Source organism: Nyctereutes procyonoides, unplaced genomic scaffold (genome assembly GCF_905146905.1).
Source record: "Nyctereutes procyonoides isolate TBG_1078 unplaced genomic scaffold, NYPRO_anot_genome, whole genome shotgun sequence".
In the NCBI taxonomy this organism is placed as follows: Eukaryota; Metazoa; Chordata; class Mammalia; order Carnivora; family Canidae; genus Nyctereutes; species Nyctereutes procyonoides.
In genome coordinates, this window is record NW_026575051.1 from 17645811 (window position 1) to 17666692 (window position 20882).

The following is a 20882-nucleotide window of genomic DNA, read 5'->3' on the forward strand; positions in this document are numbered from 1 at the left end:
TCACAATGCAAGAAGGCCTGTGATAGCTACTGACTTATATTGTTTTGTTTCAAAAACCTTTTCTATTTTAAGATCACCAAGAGATAAATTTCAAAATAATTTTTTTACTCACTTGCTTCCCACTCTTCATCATTTACATGAGGAAGCTATCCCTGGGAATCACTCTCCAGAGCCAGTGTTATTTCTAGGCCAGTCCAAGGTTAAAGGGACTAGGATAAGGTTGCCCAAAAACCTGAGAGATTCTTCTGGGAGATAATATATATGCAGTGTATCACATAGTACTCTTGAGACTTTCCTAAATTTGTTGTTTTATAGCACTTCGTCTGCTAACACACCAGGTTTATAGTTGAAAGATAATTCTCTCTTTTTATAGGCTGCAGGGGAATTGGGAAATACGTTTGTCAATATTGGTTTATCCACAGCACCACCTGACTTAGAATCTGGACATTTTGATTCTCAGATGAGTGTCTAGCCTCTGGGATGCCCAATGAAGACAGTTATGAATTGCCTCTCTAACTTAAAGCTTGCTATGCTGACAATACTGGCAGCAGCAGCAGCTTCAGTTGGGAGTTTGTAGTGGTCTCCACCCCAGACTTTCCAAATCAGGATCTCAGAAGGTGGGGCCCAGGGGAATGTGCTTTACAAGTTCTTCAAGTAATTCTTAGTATGCTCAAGTTTGAGAAGCACTGTCCTGGGGTAAATTATAAATGCAGTTGGACTGCCTGAATTGGAATTGTTGCTCTGTCATTTAACAACTATGTGATTTGGGGAGAGTTCCTTACCACCTCTGTGTCTCCATTTCTTCTGCTGCTAAGTCATAGGTTTGTTTGAGAAGATCAAGCTTTTAGTATACTGAAAGTGAATAGAACTTAATAAAAAGTAAGTAAATACTATTGCTATTATTAACATTGTTGTTGCTGTTGAATTAATCTTACCATCTTCAGCATGTTGCTGGCTGATGGAACTACTCCTCTCCTGAGAGTGTTATGTACAGTCAGGATTTCTTCTTGGGCAGTTGCCAATTCAGTGAGGAGTGTATTATATGGAACTGAAGCTAGTTTTGCCTGTGATCAGAAAATTATTTATTAGTCTTACTTCTTTTATGTGTAATTCCTCATGTACATTACTTGTAGGCCTATATCAACATGAATTTATAGTTTATATTGAATAGATAATAATATTTAGCATTTAAAAATTTACAATTGCTCAAAGGATTGATTTCCATTTCTCTAGTGCTAGTCTTGTGGGTTTCTTTTTTTTTTTAAGAGTTTATTTATTCATGAGAGACACACAGAGAGAGGCAGAAACATAGGCAGAGGGAGAAGCAGGCTCCTAAGGGAGATCACGCCTTGAGCTGAAAGCAGATGCTCAACCACTGAGCCACCCAGTGTCCTGTCTTGTGAGTTTCTGAATGTCATCTGGCATTATATAAGTACTGGATATTCTGTGATTAGGGTTTTTCAAATTTGTAATTGGTACTTTGGGCCATCTTAAAGGACTTTTTATCAAGCGATATAAACCACAGTGGAAGGTATCTTGATATCACACCTTTACTGACTAACTCCTTTTCTTGGCTCCTATCCCACCCCATTTCCTGCAGATGTTCTCTTTGCTTCCTAGATAAATCACTTGCACTTGAAAAGTGGCTACTGGGGGATCCCTGGGTGGCTCAGCGGTTTAGTTCCTGCCTTTGGCCCAGGGTGTGATCGTGGAGTCCTGGCATCGAGTCCTGGCATCGAGTCCCACATCAGGCTCCCTGCATAGAGCCTGCCTGTGTCTCTGCCTCTCTCTTTCTCTCTCTCTCCGTTTCTCAGGAATAAATAAATAAAATTAAAAAAAAGAGAAAAGTGGTTAAAAGATGTGTCTAACTTAAGATATTCATTATTGAGTACAAAGCCTCCAGTGTCTTCAACTTGGATTCTACCTTTTTGTCTTATTGCATATGAAAAAACATTCACATTTGCATACATATGTGTAAGTATAAAATAGAATTCAGATCAGCTACAATCTAGAATTCATGACTATTATTTTAATTTGTTTACCCTTTATCTTGCAACTAAGAAGAAAACTAAACAGCCTTAATATTTTAAGTTAGTATTAATTGCTATAAAGAGCAACTTCTTGTGTGTGTGTGTTATATCACATGAACTTCATTACTTTTGTTTAAAAAGTGGCAAAACATGTGTAGTATAATTTGAGTAGTATCTATTCCTCAAGTACCATAGGGCTATTAGTAATTTCTGAATGGATAGGATCCAGTACCAACCTTGCTTGATTATAGTAGTTATTGTCATTTATTTTATATCAACATAAAATAGGAATGGGGAAAAAACATAAATATGGAATCCAGAAGATCCCTCTAGAGACTGTCTCTTGTGGGTATTACTTCCTCAAAGCATACTCATGTGGTACTATTTTGTTCCCTACTTCAAGAAGCTCTGGTCTAGACTAGAGGAGAAGTGGGGAACCACAAGAATCCCTTTATCATTTCCAGATTATTACTTTCGTTGCTCCTCTGAACTCTGCTCCAGGGAAACTCACAACATATTCCTCTACCATCTCATACCTGAACATTTATTCCCCTAACATTTTCCTGTCACTTCTTCTTATTCATTGAAATTGGGTCTCCTGAAACAAATTCATCTTGCCTACTTCCATTTTGGTAGTTAACTCAACGGATTTCAGCATTCACATGGATGATTCCAGCCATCTCATATCTCAGACCTTTGAATTCTTCCTCTCTTAAACTTCTCCTCCAAATCTCTTTAGTCTCCACCATGATGGTCACAATCTACAACTCATAATCACTCCAAATGCCAAATTACCTGGTCAAACTTTTCCCTATCTGATCATGATTTCCTGCTTTCCAGATAGCTAAGGTCATCACTCTATTTCAACATAATATAGCATTCTAGTTCATTCTTCATTTTCTCTATTTTCAATATTGTCTTTTCTTTCTTTTCTATTCATGTTCTCTTATTTCAACAACTTTCTTGCTAAAATAATGAATACTTTTCTGTTCATCGTCATTTAAGAACACTCCCACTTTGGAAGGGATCAAAAATGTCCCTGCCTGCACAGAATAAGATAAACATTGGCAGATAAATATCCCACAAAATGCCAGATATTGGCATATCATCCCAAATCCTGATGTCTAATCTCAAACTATCCCTGAATTTTGCTCATCAATTCTACTAATTTATCTGGTTAACTCACTTTGTCTTCACAGTGTTATTGCAAAACTTGTGCACTCAACCCCAATTACATTAACCTCCCTCAATAGATTCTGGTATTTTCTCCTTTCTTCAGTAAAGAGATGCTATCTGAGGGCAGCTGTTTCAACTTCTCTTGGCCGGTCTACCTATCGGCTTCTATCTATTCTCATTCTTTCCTCCTTATCTCTTGTGGTACTACTGAACAGATCATACTTTCTTGTTTTTTTTTAAAACCATTTTATTGAGGTATAATTAACATGTGAAAGCTATACATGTTTAATGTAAACAATTCAATGAGTTTGGGTAAGTATACACTTATGAATCTATCACCACCATCAAGACAAGCAAAAGATAAACGTATCAATATCTCTCAATGTTTCCTCCTGCCCTCTTTACAATTAATTATTATTATCTTGTGTATGTTGTAAAAGCATTTAATATAATATTTACCCTCGTGGCAAATTTAAAACTGGATTTCCACATGCAAAGGCTTGAAATTAGACTCTTATGTCACACCATACATTAAAATTAACTTGAAGTTGATTAAAGACTTAAATGTAAGACCTGAAACCATAAAACTCTTAGAAGAAAAAATAAGGAAAAAGTTCCTTGACATTTATTTTAGCAAGCACAGACAATAAAAGAAAAAAATAAACAAGTAGGATTGTATCAAACTAAAAAGCAGCAAGCACAGACAATAAAAGAAAAAATAAACAAGTAGGATTGTATCAAACTAAAAAGCTTATGCACAGCAAAGGAAACAATCAGAAAGATAAAAAGGCAACTTAATGAATGGGAAAAATATTTCAAGCTATATATTTGATAAGGAGTTAATATCCAAAATATAAAAGGAACTCATCAGCAAAACAAAACAAAACAGCAAAACAAATAACTCTATATAAAAAAAGAACCTAAACAGACATTTTTCCAAAAAAAAAATAAATGGCCAATATATATATGAAAATGTGGTTAACCTCATTAATCATCAGGGAAATGAAAATGAAAACCACGATATATCACCAAATACCTGTTAGGATGGCTATTATTAAAAATAAGATATCAAGTGTTGTTAAGATGTGGAGAAAAGGGAACCCTGTAAACTGTTAAGAAATAATGGGAAAGTGACCTAAATTTCTGTGCCTCACTCTTCTAATTATAAAATGTGAATAATCGTCTTTACCAAGTTGGGTTTATATGAGGATTAAATGAGTCACTCTGTATAAAAGCTTAACATAGTGTTAGGATGGAGAATAAGTGCAACATAAAGACTGATAAAACCATAATCATATCCAGAAAATATAAAGTAACATGTATTTCCTCTTCACCAAGGAAAGAATTGGTAAAAACTCATGTAAGCAAATCAATCTTTGGTTGTTTGGTGAAGGATCTGGATTCTTTGGCGGGTTCACTGGCTGTGGTTTGCCAACTCTTGGTCTAGAAAGGTGGGTTTTTTTTTTTTTTTTTTTTTTTTTTGGTCTAGAAAGTTGTAAAGCAAATTCTAACTAAATCTGCCTGCAATAATTAAACTGTCATACAATAGGGGAGATAAAATCAATGTGGTTCTAAAAAAAAAAAAGACGTAATGGAAAATATGCCATAATGGAAAATAGTAGGACAGTTCCTCAAAAAAATTAAAAGCAGATCATTCTTTCAGAAACTATTTCTCTCGGGCAGCCCCGGTGGCGCAGTGGTTTAGAGCCGCCTGCAGCCCAGGGCGTGATCCTGGGGGCCCCGCAACGAGTCCCACATCGGGTTCTCTGTGTGATGCCTGCTTCTCCCTCTGCCTGTGTCTTTGCCTCTGTCTGTCTCTATGAATGGATAAATGGAATCTTAAAAAAACAAAACAAACAAAACTATTTCTCTCCAATGTTATTTACTCCATTTTCTTCCACATTTCCCCAAATCTCACATTACTCATTATTTTTCCATTATAATTAATCTCCTATTACTCATTATCTTTCCAACCATTTTTTTATCCTTTCTGTTGGCATTTATTCATGATAATGTTGCTTGTAACTTAAACAAACAAAACTCTTCATTTATCTCACTTCCCTATTGCATCATGGACTTTCTACTTCTTCCCTACCAAAATTCCTGGAATATTTCCAAGTATTGACTGTCTTTAATTTCCCACCCTCTAAGTAATATTGTCTACATTCATCCTTCCCCTATGTGTTCCACTAAAACCAACGTTCTATACCAGGAATGGTATACCTCCTCCTTAAGTAACTTCTTCCTTCTCCCATGCAATAAGCAATGTCTAGAGAAATTTCGGGTTGTCATGACTGAATTAGGATGAGTACTCCACCATCTTGTTGATAGAGGCCAGTGATTTTGCTAAACATCCTTAAAAGGCTCAGGAAAGACTCCCTGAGAATTATTATTAATAAAAGAATTATTCCATAACAAAGTGTCGGTAGTTCTGAAGTTGAGATACTTTGCTTTGAAACAACTCCTATTAAGGTCACTAACAAGTTTAATTTATAAATTCAATATTTTTTTAATGTTTCATTCTATTTGATCTGTTGGCTGCTAACTCCCATGCCTAAGCTCCCAGTGTAGAAATAGTCTTTCCATTTAAGGGACAACACATTCTTCTAATTTTTCTCCTATCTCTCAGTCTTCTTGTTCTTCACCTGGATTGACTAGCTATAGCCTGGCCTCCTATTGGCCTTCTAGCCTTCAAATACACCCTATCACCTCTATACCTTCCTTCCTATTCCCCTATCCAGTCTTTCACAATTTATTATCCAGTCATCCACCAGAGTAAACATTTCAAAATACTGAAATGATGGAATCCCTTTCCTTTTAAAAGTCTTTCAATAATTTCTTAGAAAGAAAAACTATTTTTTTACAAGGCCTATGAAAACTCTGCTGACCTCTCAGCCCCTATTGAAGACATGCTCCCCTACTATTCTTTAGTCTCAGTGATTTTCTTTTAATCATTGTAATGTGCCAGTTTCTATTCTGCCTTGGAATATTTGCTCAAGGCTGTTCTCTTCATTAGTATACTTTTTCAGCTTGCTCTACCAAGTGATGCCAGATACCAGGCTGTCTCCTCGAATGTGGGCTAAGTGACATACACCAGCCAAGTACTGATTAGGCCTGAAAGGCAAAAGTTGCTTTCTCACTTTCTTCTTTCTCTCTGATAGTGTCTATACTTCAGGTTAGCTTTTCCTTACTGTGAAGTGTGAAGACACCCACCCCCCTGCCCCACAAACACACACTGGGGGAGTAAAATGGGAATAGAGCCAAAGGGGAGGAAGGAGAACTCTTTAATACTATACTTCCATGTATTTGAGTATTATTGGTTATTGGATAAGAGTTCTACCCGGTTCTTTGGGGGAGAGGTGAGTGATAAGACCCAAATCAGTACCCCAATAGTCTGATGTATGTATATTTTAATTTATAAAATTAAATGTATATAGATTTTAATTTATAAAGGTAAATGCCTCCCATTTTTGACTCCTATCTAGCACATGAAAACATAAAAATCACTCATTTTCTGTACCAAAGCTATTGACTTCAGTTCATCATAAAAATATTTTGGGTATTCTGAAAAAATGTAATATTTGTGTCATTGAGGCTATTTAGAGGTACATATCATTGGGTGACCAAAAATATTAAGGACTTCTTCTTTACACCATTGAGTGTTTTGTTTTTATTTTGTGATTGGTGAAGTTCTTGTCTTTAATAAGTAGTGAGGGGCAGGCTTCATATATTGATTCCATGGCTTACAGTTCCTCACACTTCTCTTCTTGCTATTCACACTTTCATTTTATATTTAATTTTGATGTGATAAATTTTTGTTATAGTCACAAATCAGATAGTACAATTGGGATATTTATGGAATACTTGTTTTTCTGGGTAAAAAACAAAACAAAACAAAAAACCCACAACAGTATTTTTCCCATTTAGTCATGAGGGATGCATGGTACATTATAAAGAAGTTATTCCTGCTCTACATTCTCAGTTTTTTTGAATCATCCAGAGGAGCTATAATTAAATTGGCATGAGTCCAGGAAGCCAAACTGGTTAGGTTAACTTTCATGTTCTTCCACTTCCCAGTTATCTGATATTGGCCAATTGCTTCCCCTCCCTGTGTTTTGGCTCTTTTCTCTGCAATGGGAAATTAAGAATAGTACTTGCTCAACATGGCCTATGGTGAGACCGAGGTGAATAATGGGTTAAGTGTCCTCACAACAGTGTCTGTAACAAAATGAGTTCTACAGGGATAGCTCTTATCCTTTTCTGGAAAGTAATTTTGAAACATACAATCCTCACATACTCTTATAATCGAAATAGGCAGGAAGCCAGCAGCAGCAGCCAAATACAAGAAGTATTTCATTGTCACCCCTGAAAAGAAAACATAAATTTAGATTATTGTCAACTTCTGGGATTGTGTTTTATAATAAGCCTTTTTTTCAAACCACTTGTGTAGTGTATTTGCATTTCCTGCAAAAAGAAATCTTCAGGATCAAGACAAAATTGAATATGTTAGTCAGTGGAACCAACAGAAGAAGACAGAACTGTGGTGGGAAGGATAGATTTCATGTCTTAATGCCCAGAACCTTTGAATATGTTGCATTATAGGACAAAGAGAATTAAGGTAGCAGATGGAATTCAAATTGCTAATCACCTGACATTAAAGTAGGGAGGTTGGGGTGCCTGGGGGGCTCAGTTGGTTAAGTGTCTGACTATTGATTTCAGTTCAGGTCATGATTTCAGGGTCCTGAGATAGAACCCTACTTCGGGTTCCATGCTCAATGGGAAGTTTGCTTAAGATTCTCTCTCTTCCTCTCCCAACTTGTTTGCATGACTGCATACATACATGTTCTCTTTCTCTCTCTAAAATAAATAAATCTTTAAAAGCAAATAAAGTAGAGAGATTATCCTGGAATATCCATGTGAGTTTATAGGGTACTTACATTTAGAAGAGGGAATTAATGTCAGTGATGAATCATGAGAAAGACTGGACCCATCATTGCTGCCTTTGAAGACAGAAGAAGGGAACATGAGTCAAAGAATGTGAGCAATCTCTGGAAGTAGAAAAAGGCAAGGAAATGAATTCTTCCCTGGTGCTTCCTTGTTGAATCTTGATTTTAGCTTACCTGGTGAGACCCATTTGGACTTTTGACCTCCAGAACTCTAAGATAATAAATTTGTGTTGTTTTAAGACACTACGTTTATAGTAATTTGTTACAGTCACAATACGAAACTAATATAAAAACATAACAAGATTATATTTGAGTTCTCTATTGCCTATAGAGAAGAGATGTGATCATAGTCTTAGTAACTTATATACATGACTTAGAGATATTCTGGATATATGATCACTCTACTAAGCATGGTTGTCATTGTGAGACAGGAAAATCAGAGCTAATATACCCTCTCCTTTATTTCTGTTTGATAAGGTTTCTGACTATAGGTTATGAAATTTACTTAGTATAGGTTATTAAATTTGGTTAGCACCTTCTTTTAGCAATCTGCCAAGCTTATTCTGAATTCATCCTGCTGAGTAGAAAGCATTAAAAGCCAATAGTTTAGCTCATATTTTAGGGAAAAACTAAAAAACAAAACAAAACAAAACAAAAAAACAGATGGAATGACTTGTGCAGAATAATATACATGATGTGATTTGCTGTTGTCCTCAAGCTTCTCCTGCCCACTGCCAAAGAGGGGGATTCTGTAAATCAATTCTTTCAGGAAACATGAATATGCAAACAGTCTCCTCTTTATCACTCTTTTTTTTTTCAACTCTTTCTTTCCCTTCTTCACTTTCTCCTTCTAAAATGTCATATACCCTCAAAACCTTTAGATTCATAGTAATATAGCAACATAAATCATGAAATATGAATTCCATTCTTTTACTTAATCCTCAAAACATCCAGTAAAACAGACATTTTCCCTCTGAATTAACTGAAAAAAAATTTAAAAAGAGCTTCTGCAATATAGATTGATATATATTTCACATACACATTAATATTTATACCCCACCCACACTTAAGTGTTATTATTCAAGTTGATCCCCATGATGAAGCTGTCTATAACTTCTGTTGTGTTTTCTGAGGGGTAATATGAGGTGGTGATGTGTATATTCTCATTGTCTTAATAGTTATAATTTTTTTTGAGTATACACTAACATGTACCTTAATTATACCTCAAAAAAGCTGTTATAAAAGGTTTAAGAACTAAAAAAAAGTTACTTGTTTCACACCAATCGAACAATTGGCATTAACAATTTAGATTTTATCTTTCAAGTATTTTTTTTCCTTATGTACAAATTTAGTACTTAGATTTACACATAGAAAATAATTTATATAAAATATTGTATCCTATTTTTCCCAGAATTTCAATTATTATACTGTACTTCATTGTAATTATACCTTATGCATATTTTAAAACAAATATCAAGCCATTTTTAGGATTTTTTTTAAGAATAATCACAGGATTTGCACTCCAAATTTGAAATCAACTGAAATTTTTAGAGTTTTTTTAAAGATGACATAAATCTAATTTTATTTTTAAGTGTACCTGATACATAATAGTGTTTAATAGATATTTAATAAATTAGTTTTGCACAGTTGAAATAACTGGCTAATTCAGACACACACACACAATCTAATAATTCACTATAGTGCAATATAATAAAACTTATACTGGTCCTTGAGCTAAAATACTACAGTTTTATCCTAGGATCTCCTATTATTTATGATGCTGGAAAATTCTCTGAAAATCAATTTCCTTTTGTTTAGAATGAAATCCAATATGCTGGAAATACAGATGGCATATCAGGACTATAAAAAACAATCAGCTCTTTAGAGTTTAATTTTTTTTTCAGAATGCTGCAATCTGCTTAATGGGCTTCATAATCCAAGTTTAAGAGTATATCATATTTTATAAGCAGATTCTAATTAATTATGATAGAAGGTCTTTGAAAACATACTGTACTGCCCACGTTATTGTAAATATATAAATACACCCAAGATATTTTATATACAAATATATTATCTTTCTTCTGTGATAAACAAATTAAAAAATTATTATTTAATGGTATAAGATGCATAAGGAATTTGATACAATCCTGTGTAGGGATGATTTAATGCCAGGATCTGTATCCTAAGCAAGAATTGAAAGCAATCACAAGATAACTATCAGGACTCTTGAGAATAATTATAGGAAAATTAGTGTCGATGGAAATTAGTTACCTTAGCATTTTTAGCTCCTCCAAGGAACTCTGACTTTTTATTTCAGTAGCATATAATTTATTAATTACTAGCTATAGCTTCCTTGGTGGCTGTGTAAAACATCCTTCATTTTCTTATTGATATAGAATTGACATGCAATATTATATCAGTTTCAGGTATACAACATAGTGATTTGACATCTGTATACAGTATAAAACGGTCACTACAAAAAGTCATCTTACAAAGTTAACACAATGTTAACTATATTCCCTATGCTTTACTCCCTAAGACTTGTTCATTTCACAGCTAGAAATTTGTACTTCTTAATCTCCTTCACCCATTTCACCATCCCCACTCACCCCTCACGACCTCCCCTTTGGCCACTATCAATCTGTTTTCTATATCTACAACTCTAGGTTTTGTTTTGTTTGTTTTGGTTTTTAGATTTTGTGTAAAAGTGAAATCATGAAGTATTTGTCCTTCTTCATCTGACTTATTTCGCTTAGCAGAGGTAAGGGCAAACAAAAGCAAACTCAAAATTCAGGGGACTAAGCCAGAGGGTAAGTGCTAAAACAGAACCCTCAGGTCTTTGAGTCCAAGTTTTGGCTTGAGGTTTATGAATAGGTAAAATGTGCACACTCAACCAAAAACTCCTCAGAGAACAGAGGCTACAAGGAAAGGAGGAGGGTACCTTTGTTTAAGAGTCAGACATACACTTGGAGCAACTGAATCAAAACATAAAGGTAAAGGTTTACATTTGGGCATCAGTAGTATGTGAAGCATTTTTGGATGAGGATTGAATGCAGGTAACTATGAAGGTAACTCTGTTGGCCAAGAATTATTATGAAGTACAGATCTGGGGTCTGTAGAGACAGAATTTGAGGGTCAAGCACAGGCAACAGGCAGAGATTTTGGCAAACAGGGAATCCTGCAGAAGTAATCCCGTACAAAGGTGTAGACAGAGAGGTTAGAATTGGAGAGCATTTCTCAGAGGTAAAGTAGAGGTTGTAGGGGTGGGAAAAGTAAGTGCATCCAGAGTGAGAGGTTTTGGGGATCAAGACTGAGGCATATTCACTAGAGTATTTTTTAATTTTTTTTATTTATTTATGATAGTCACACACAGAGACAGAGAGAGAGGCAGAGACACAGGCAGAGGGAGAAGCAGGCTCCATGCACCGGGAGCCCGACGTGGGATTCTATCCTGGGTCTCCAGGATCCCGCTCTGGGCCAAAGGCAGGCGCCAAACCGCTGGGCCACCCAGGGATCCCTCACTAGAGTATTATAACAGGATTGGTCCTATGGCCTGGACCAGGGCTATACCTCCAGAATGGTCTGAATGATTGTCCATTGCTTGAAGGACTGCAAACCTAGGAACCAAGTGGGTCATTTTAACCAAGGAATTTTAGATGCATAGACTCAGGGAAGGGCAGTTTTTCTGAACAAAAGTATTACGGGAACAGCAGATATATCACCTCCCTGACTTCAGTATCAGTACCTACTTAACACAATCATTTCACATGCAGTAGGCAATGTTAAGCCAAAACTCTTAAAATATTTTCAGAAAATAATACCAGAAACTCGATACATTGATCATTTAAATTTGTTTTCCTTATATTTCTGTTTTCTGATTGTATTTCTTCTTAATATATAACTGAAACATGGATATTTGCAAATTTTTAGAGGAAAGATCAAGAATGAAGGAAAGACTGAGGAGAATGGATTATGGCCTTCTAACATGCCCTTGGGAATGCTTTCTCACATATTAACTTTTAGATCATGACCTTCCCAGAAAGCATTTACATGAAGTCCCTTCATTGTCAGAACCAAAGAAGTCATATGAATAAACTCTATAAGGAATATAACATCAATATTTTTTATCCTCTTTGCTTCTGTGAATTTGTCAATTTAAAAAAATTAATAAGGTAAAAATTTCATTTAGTAAAGTACCTAAATTTTAAGTGTACAAATTGACAAATTTGTGAATACGTATATACCTGTGCGACCACAATCAAAGCAACTAGGAAGATCCTTCATTCCCCTTTTTACTCAGTTAAGTTCCAAGAGTAAAAATCATTCTGTTTCCATAACTGTGGGTTAATTATATCAATTTGAAATTTCATGTAGGTAGAATATATATATTTTTGGTGTTTAACCCCTTCTCCTTAATATTATACCTGGGAGATTCACTCATGTTGCATGCAAAGTTTATTTTTGTTAATAGTTGTGCAGTATCCTACTGTGTGTAGACAATACAATTTATTTAGCCATTCTATTGTTAATGGAAGGGTCATTCATTTTCAGTTTAGATCTATTATGAATAAAACATAAACATTTTGCCGATTTTGGTGCATATTATTATTCACTTTTTTTGGGTGAGGGGGATAGATACCTAAGAGTGAAATTACTGGGGAAAATGATATACATGAGTTTTCCTTTAATAGGTATTATTAAATACTTTTCCAAAGGAATTCTAGAAATTTATACTTTTATCAACTTTACATCCTCACCCATACTCGGTATTCTCAGCTTTTTTTTTTAATTTATCCCTTATGTTTTTGTAATAGTATTTCATCTTAGTTTTTAATTTATATTTGTCTAATTACTAATGATATTGAGTGCATCCTTATATGATTATTAGCCACTTTGATATAAATTTTTATATATTATCTTTTGTGAAGTCTCTGTCAAATCTGTTGCCTGTTATTATAATTAGATTGTCTTTTTTACTATTATAACTGATTTGTAAGGATTCTCCATATGTTTTTGATATGAAGTATTTGTCAAATGTTTGTGTTGCAAATATCTTGTTAGTCTGTGGCTTATTTTTTGAAGTCTTAATTGTATCATTTGTTAAACAAAAGATATTAATTTAAGTATGTCTGGTTTGTCTTTCTTTTTTTATGGTTAATGTGTGTGTGTGTGCATGTGTGTGTGTGTACATATGGGAGAAAGAGAGAGAGTAAGAGAGATCCTATTTAAAAAATTTCCATCATCTCAAAGTCATGAGTCATGAAACTATTTTCTTCTAGAAACTTGATTCAACACTGGTGAGAATGTTGGAGACTTCTACTGTAAGATATCAAGATTTACTATAATACTGTAGTAATTAAGACCAAGTACTAGAGGCACAAGTATGGACATGGACCAAGGTAATACAACGGAATACATAAACAGATTCATTTATACACTTACCTGATTTATGACAACTCATGAAATACCTGGTGGCTCCCCAAGGTAAAATTTGAAAACAGCCTACCTTTAGAAGAGAGACAGAGGGTCATTGCTTGTTTGAGTTTGACTGGCGGGTTATTTTGGCAGCAGTGTCATTTAGTTTCTCAAATAGAAGAGACCTACCTTGATACATTAGGATCTGTGTAACTACATGGTAATTGGCCCTACATGAAAAATAGTTTTTCTTCAGTCTACTACAAGAAATTTATGGGAATAATCTGAATTACTAATATTACCTTACCTTTGTATGTATGTGTAGGATTATTAATCCCTTACTAAAAGCATGGAAATAACAAGCATTTACTTTTAGATTTAATGGATGGTGTTAAAATAAGACCACGTATGCTCTCTTATTTTACATTGTGACAATGTGATTACATACTCATTTGTCATTAACCTCACTTTTCAAATAAGTAAACTGACACTTGAAGACAGTATACAACTTACCAAGTTCATACAGTGTGTAAAATTCAGTGTCCTGAATGAGAACCAGATATTTGGCTGTATGGTGTGCTCTTGCTTTTAAACAATACCCTGCAGGAAAGATTTGCTCTATGAGGAAGTCAGTGCAAAGAAAATGCTTATAAGAGATCCAGGAATTTACAGCAGAAAAAGAACATGAGTGCATAGTAATGAGAACAAATCTAAAGACTGTGAAGATTGCAAGTCATGATTGTGTATGCATTTCAAGTTTAGGATCTAGACCACATCATCAATGGACCCCACCAGTCTTAAACTTCCACATGTTGAACAAGTTGTAAAGATTAACTGCATGATTCAGTGAAGCCGCAATCAGATAACCAGAACACTGAAAGGGAAAGTGGCCCCGTGGCCCAGATAAGAGAAACAATTTATCAGCTTTATTACATGCATGCATGTAATCATTCAATAAATATTTATTGAGGTATTACTAGGAACTGTGCCTTCTTGTAGACATTGGAGACACATTGAACAACCAAATTTAAACTGCACAATCCTATGAAGTTTGCACTCCAGTCCCTGCATACAGTACCGTCAGTGTGTTTATGGCAAATGTATTATGAATGCTAGGCACTTTGAGGTTCTAGAAATGAAAAGATAATCTATTTTTCTCGGGAACTTCTTGTTCAATAGGAAAACTGCCTGTAATATGGGAGCATTGTATCAGAAATCTGTCCAGAAGTTATGTGGAAACAACTAACTGAAAAATCTGGATATACTAAATCATATTATACTACATACTAAATAGTAAAATATGAAATACTCCAGATGTTATTTGAGCAAGATGACAATAAACAAATAGGACCTTAACAGCAAAAAAGAATGGCACAAACAGAAATCAGCTATGATAGTAGAAAAGCCACTCTAAAATTAAGTATCATCAGATGTTTTTGATTTATTATTCTAAAAATTTGGGAAATGTCTGCATTTATGAGTGCGTGGCCATTTTATGTTGAAGTCTCTATCTACATGACTAACCAGCATCTTTTTCTTTTTCTCTCCTTTTCCCCATTGCAGATTTTTTCTTTGTTCTCTGGAAGAAAGAAGACATTGTTATTTAATAATAAAGTTTTCCTCGGATCCTTCCTGAGAAAGGTCAGTTGAATATCTACAGGGAACAAAATAAGGTAAAAAGTGTATAATCATATGCTATTTTGTATTATGTGTTGAGGTGGGAGATATGAAATAAAAAATAACAGAAGTTGGAGGCCCTGGAGACAGAATTTTCTGGTCTCATCAAAGAGTTCATAATGAGTACCTGGAAAATGGTCTGTGGGAAAGGAGGATTAAATATCACTCAAAAATTGCTCACTGTTTCATAGGAATATTTCTGTTGCTGTTGGTGAGAGATTTAACATTTTGCAGACAGAAAACTTCACATGACTTCTGAAGTAAAGCTCACAAATGTCTGAGCAACTTTTTTTCCTCCCACATCTTAAAAAGAAAAATTGAAAAGGATTCTGTTGCTTCATCAAACCAGTATGGTCTATGTATTGGAAATGTATAATTTGTCATTGACTTCTTGCTGTGCTGTTGTTTATAAAGAAGACTGTTGATTCAATAGCAAGTGTTTATGGAAACTTAATTGCTTTGGTTTTATCTGCTGGTCCTGTCAATTCCTGGCATTGCTCTACCCAACACAATGCTGCCCATATTTATATCACTGATGTCTTCATATAGAGTTGCTAACCAGCTTCAAATATGGTTTTAAAGGAATTTGGGAAGTGTTGGAAAGCAAAGAATAACTTGATTTGCATGTGAGCCCCAAGCATGGATGCCAGTTGGCTGCTTCTGTTCACATCTCTCCTATTTTCATACATTGTTCTTTTTCTGTTTAAGCTTCTTAGCATAGTAAGAAATGATCTGCAATGACTTTTTTTCTAAAACAAAAAATCAAGACACATTGGTCTAACATATGATATAACAACATGATGGAATATTTTTAATTGGAACTATCCCAGAAAACTCTCAAGAGATAGATGAAGACTAATGTGTTTGTAAGCACATGATGTTTGTGAAAATATATGCATTTAAGAAAAACTTTAAAAAATCAATTATTTACTTAGAAAACATAAAACAGATAACCACAGAGAAGGAAGAAACCAAGATCTATGTGTTAAACATGATTTGAAAATGATGCCTGTACAAGAACAGTTACATATATTATGGCTATAACACCCTAAGGGCAAGAGTCTACCTGGTAATATCTCCTGTGTGGGATTTATGCTGTCATGCATGTGCGCGCGCGTGCGCGCGCGCACACACACACACACACACACACACACACACACCATTTCCAATTCAGAGGTTTCACTCTCATTTTCCACTGGCCCCAGATTTCCTCTCTTTTCTCTTCTACCATGGCTGAAATCTTATGAGGCTAATTCCTTTTTCACATCACTCAGGAAAATTGTACTTATGCTTCAAAGTCTTTTCTGTTGCAAGGCCTCAACAACTCTAGACTTACCTGGAATCTTGGGCCCCACCACTTGAAATTCTCTAGACTCTGAAATCCAAATATGTGTCATACAGAATAAACTCAAGTTAATTTTTTGAATTTTATTCTAAGCAACCTCTTGGATGTCACAGCCTTTGAACTTTCCCCTTCTTCTTGTCCAATAATTTAGCTTCTTAGGGGTGGAAAACTTTTCCCTTCTTCCCCTGTTTCTTTAGTTAGTCTAATAACTAAGTTGACATAAGACAGATTAACAGGAGAAAAACAAATTTCTGTGTACTGAGTCCCATAAAAATATGAGCCTCATAGGCAATTGAGGTTTTAGATGCCATCTGGAGCTAATGGCAAGGAGGTAGGTGTCTGGGGCTTCAAAGGGGAAGAAAAGTCACGGAAACAACACAAAAGCAATATTTGGTAAACAGATGTTTGCCCTGCCCATGCAAATAAGTCTTTCTGATATAAAAAGTTATCTATGGTAATAGCTGTTTTCCTGCTAGAGGTCCCCTATCTAAATTCCTTTAGGCAGTTAAGAGAGACAAAATGTTTTCCAGAGTCTGCTGGGTCTTAATTGCCTTCAGCTCAAAACCACATGACAAAACACATTTTGGAGTCATATATTCGGCCTCCCTCAATTCCGTAATCTGGAATGAAAGTTTGCATACACTCTTCTATTCAGCTTCATTTTAGTTCTTTACCCTTATAATAAATTATCACAAAGGTAAGTGGCTTAAAACAATAAATATGACCCCTCGCAGTTTTGGGGGATCTGAAATTTGAGAACAGAATCACTGAACAGTTTTAGCTTGGGGTGTCCCATTGATTATAGTCAGATGCAATTATCTACAGGTTGTAGGCATTTATCTCTCTGGTGGCTTCCCTGCTTCCAAGTTGACTCATTCATATGACTTTCAGGTTGCTTCTGATTGTTGGTGGGAACCTTTGGTAGTTCTATGGATTGGCGAAAGTCCTTACAGGGGCAGCCCGGTGGCTCAACCAACGGTTTAGCGCCGCCTTCAGCCCAGGGCCTGATCCTAAAGACCAGGGATGGAGTCCCACGTCGGGCTCCCTGCATGGAGCCTGCTTCTCCCTCTGCCTCTGTCTCTGCCTCTCTCTCTGTGTGTCTCTCACGAATAAAAAAAATAAAAATAAAAATAAATTTAAAAAAAAAAGAAAAAGAAAAAGAAAGAAAAAGAAAGCCCTTACAGCTTCAGGGGGAAGCTGAAATAATTCGTATGATGGGCTTGGAAGTCACACACTATGGTATTGGGTGGCTCATACACATCGTGGGTGCCTCAGCAGTTTGGCACCTGCCCTTGGACCAGGGCGTGATCCTGGAGTCCCGGGATCGAGTCCTACATCCAGCTCCTTGCATGGAGCCTGCTTCTCCCTCAGCGTGTATCTCTCTGTATCTCTCATGAATAAATAAATAAAATCTTAAAAAAAATACTCAAACTGTGACCTTTAAAAAGTTGTTCTCTCAAACTGTTGGGTCTTTGCTGACAAGAATCATGTCTCGGTTTCCTTCCTAAAAAAAAAAAAAAAAAAAAAAAAAAAGTATGGTATTCTATTGGTCTCAGAGACTAGCCCTGATTCAGTCAAGATCACACAAAGATGTAGGTAACAGGATTGCTGGAGCCATTTTGGAAGTAACTGCAGCAAACCCCTAATTCCATGCTCTTTCTAATTCTATATCCAGTTTTTCTGTCTCCAACTTAAAGGTTTGTAATTTCTCTCCAGTTTTCAGATAGACATCAGTAGGAAGTTAAAGGTATAAAAGTCTGTGGCTTCTTTCTCAGAAGTTAAGTCCTTAACATTATGTCTTTAACTTAAATGGCAGAGGAAGGACAGATAGATGAAATGTACCCATAACCCACTGAAAAACTTCCTAAGCAATGCAAAGTGCCAAAATTGTATAGATCTCTCTAAAATATTACTATAGAGATTGAGATATAGTTAATTTGTATCAGTCAGGGGGCCAACAGGAAGCAAAAGGCATTTCCAAGTAGAGTAATTTGAAGAGAGCTTAATAAAGAGAATTTCTGAAGGTCTGGGTAGGCTGTAAAGAGACCACTATGGACAATGCAATAGCCAGTAATGGTAAGTAAATTTATCACACTGAGCTTGAATGGATTAGGGAAAAGTGGAGTTATAGGAAGTCAGAAAGGGAGAAAGAGAGCCTTTGGAAAAGGGCTGCCTGACAGGGAGTTGTACTCTTGGGTGTAGGAACACAGCCAGGTGTGAAAATCCTTCAGAGAGGGAGATGAAGGAATAAACACCCTAACCTTGGCCAACTCAACCTGAAGCCCAATTCAAGAAAAACTGCGGATACCGGAATTATGCAAACATGTGTGTTTTACTTTCTTAACTTTAGTTCCCTGTGAGATCCAATCACATTTCCTGTTCTTGGATTTTGAAGGGAATTATGTTCTGCTTCAAATCAATTCCCAAATTGTGCTTTAGGTAGTCTGTGTAAACCTTAGTTTGTGTTCCCAACAACATCCACATGTTTGCATAGACATATGTCAACATCCATTCTTTTACTATGACTCACACTGCATACAGATATATTTCACTCATGTGGAACAAGGACTGAAATAGGACCTAAAGTGTAGAGAGAAGAAGAGTTAAAGGTAGAGTTCAACCTGAAATTAAAGGGTTGCCTGAAGTAGGTCCAAGTGCTTAAAGCCTGTAGGGTAGAATGGATGAGAAGTCAATTATGGAGTGAGGATGGCTGGGTCCAAATCCTGTGGCTGCTTCTTACTAGGATGATTATCACTCAACATCTCTGTGCTCCAATGTCCTCATTTCCATAAACACGTAATCACAATGCCCATCTCTCAGGGTTTCTCTAGTGATTATTTTAACATACCTGAAGCACTGTGATGAGTTTCAAGCATTAAGTAAGTATTAGTTATTCTGATTGTCATCATTACCATAAATCTAATATCCATGAGAGGGCCTACAACCTGAAAGAAGAAAGATAGCAAGAAAAATACAGGAAACTTCAGTTTGAAATGATGATTAAATATCATGAATTGGGAAACATAACATGTGCATTTACTATGTAGAAACAGAATTTGGTGCTTTCCTTCCAACATGATGCATTCATTCATTTAATGAACACTGAGTGACAATTCCATACCAGGTAGCCTACGAAATGATGAAGACATGGTTGTGCACCAAATAGCCACCCTTTGAGAATGGAGAGTACATTACAGTGATTTCATGGCTTCAGGAAACAGATACAATAATGATAACAAAAAGAAGGATGCTACACAAGAAGTCAATAAGATAGGTGATAATCCATGTTGAAGAACATGAACTAGAAATAGGTCACCAGGACATTGTGAGAGCATCCTAAATAGTGAGCTTGAAAATTCCTCCTATATCCTCATGTTGAGCTGTTTTCTGTATGTAGGGAATACACTATTTAAATTTGTTCCTATATGTGTGTGGTCAGACTTATGATATTTCAGGATGAAGTTTATACTATTCAACAGCAAAAAGAGAAATGAGTAGGGACAATGTACTGAGAACTCAGTTATGTTAAATATAAGAGTGTTCTTTTTCCTAATATGTCCGACTTATACTGTTATTAAAGTTTTGATTTGTAATGAAATTATCCTAACAGTAGATGGAAGATTTAAAGTTGTTTTTAAATCTTAGCAGACACAGGTGACAAAATATAAATGGAAACCCCCTTCATCTCCAGATTTCATTTCTCTAAATAATTTAATTTTAGTGGACTGAACCATTAATGTGAGCTACTAATATATTTTAAAGGTTTTCAGACTGGTAGCCACAAGCAAATACCTATTTATGACTAATTATAACTAATTAGTTGGTTGGCCTCAATAGACTTTGGTTTCCTTATTTTTAAAATAAAGAAATTGGAATATATGCTCCACAGAGTGTTCTGCTTGAAAATACATCATGTTGAATTTTTAGCATTTCCCCACAGTCCCGAAGTTGTCTCGTTAGGAAAAAATAACTATATGAGAGGGGCACCCTTCTAGTCAATGATGGCGCTTTAGCAAACATGAAACTAACATACATGTTTTCCTACCAATGACAGATTATCTGATTATTTTTCAGCAGTTCTTGAAAACTAAACGTGGCAATTCATAATGTTAGAACTAAAAAAAAAATGGGATGCCTGGGTGGCTCAGGGGTTGAGCATCTGCCTTCGGCTCAGGTCATGATTCCAGGATCCTGGTTTTGAGTCCCACATTGGGCTCCCCGCAGGGGGCCTGCTTCTCTCTCTGCCTGTGTCTCTGCCTCTCTCTCTGTGTGTCTCTCATGAATAAAGAAATT

At 35.6% G+C, this 20882-nt stretch overlaps 1 protein-coding gene across 1 annotated transcript in view; it reads right to left on the reverse strand.

The window, feature by feature from the left end:
• CRISP1 (cysteine rich secretory protein 1) overlaps positions 1-20882 on the reverse strand; it is a 44444-nt gene that overhangs the window by 18955 nt on the left and 4607 nt on the right. Inside the window, exons 2-5 of the mRNA XM_055330419.1 lie at positions 19438-19534; positions 16581-16619; positions 7504-7571; positions 936-1064 (exon numbers count right to left, since the gene is read on the reverse strand). Of these exons, the coding sequence (XP_055186394.1) occupies positions 936-1064; positions 7504-7571; positions 16581-16619; positions 19438-19534 (333 nt within the window). The remainder of the gene's footprint in view (positions 1-935; positions 1065-7503; positions 7572-16580; positions 16620-19437; positions 19535-20882) is intronic.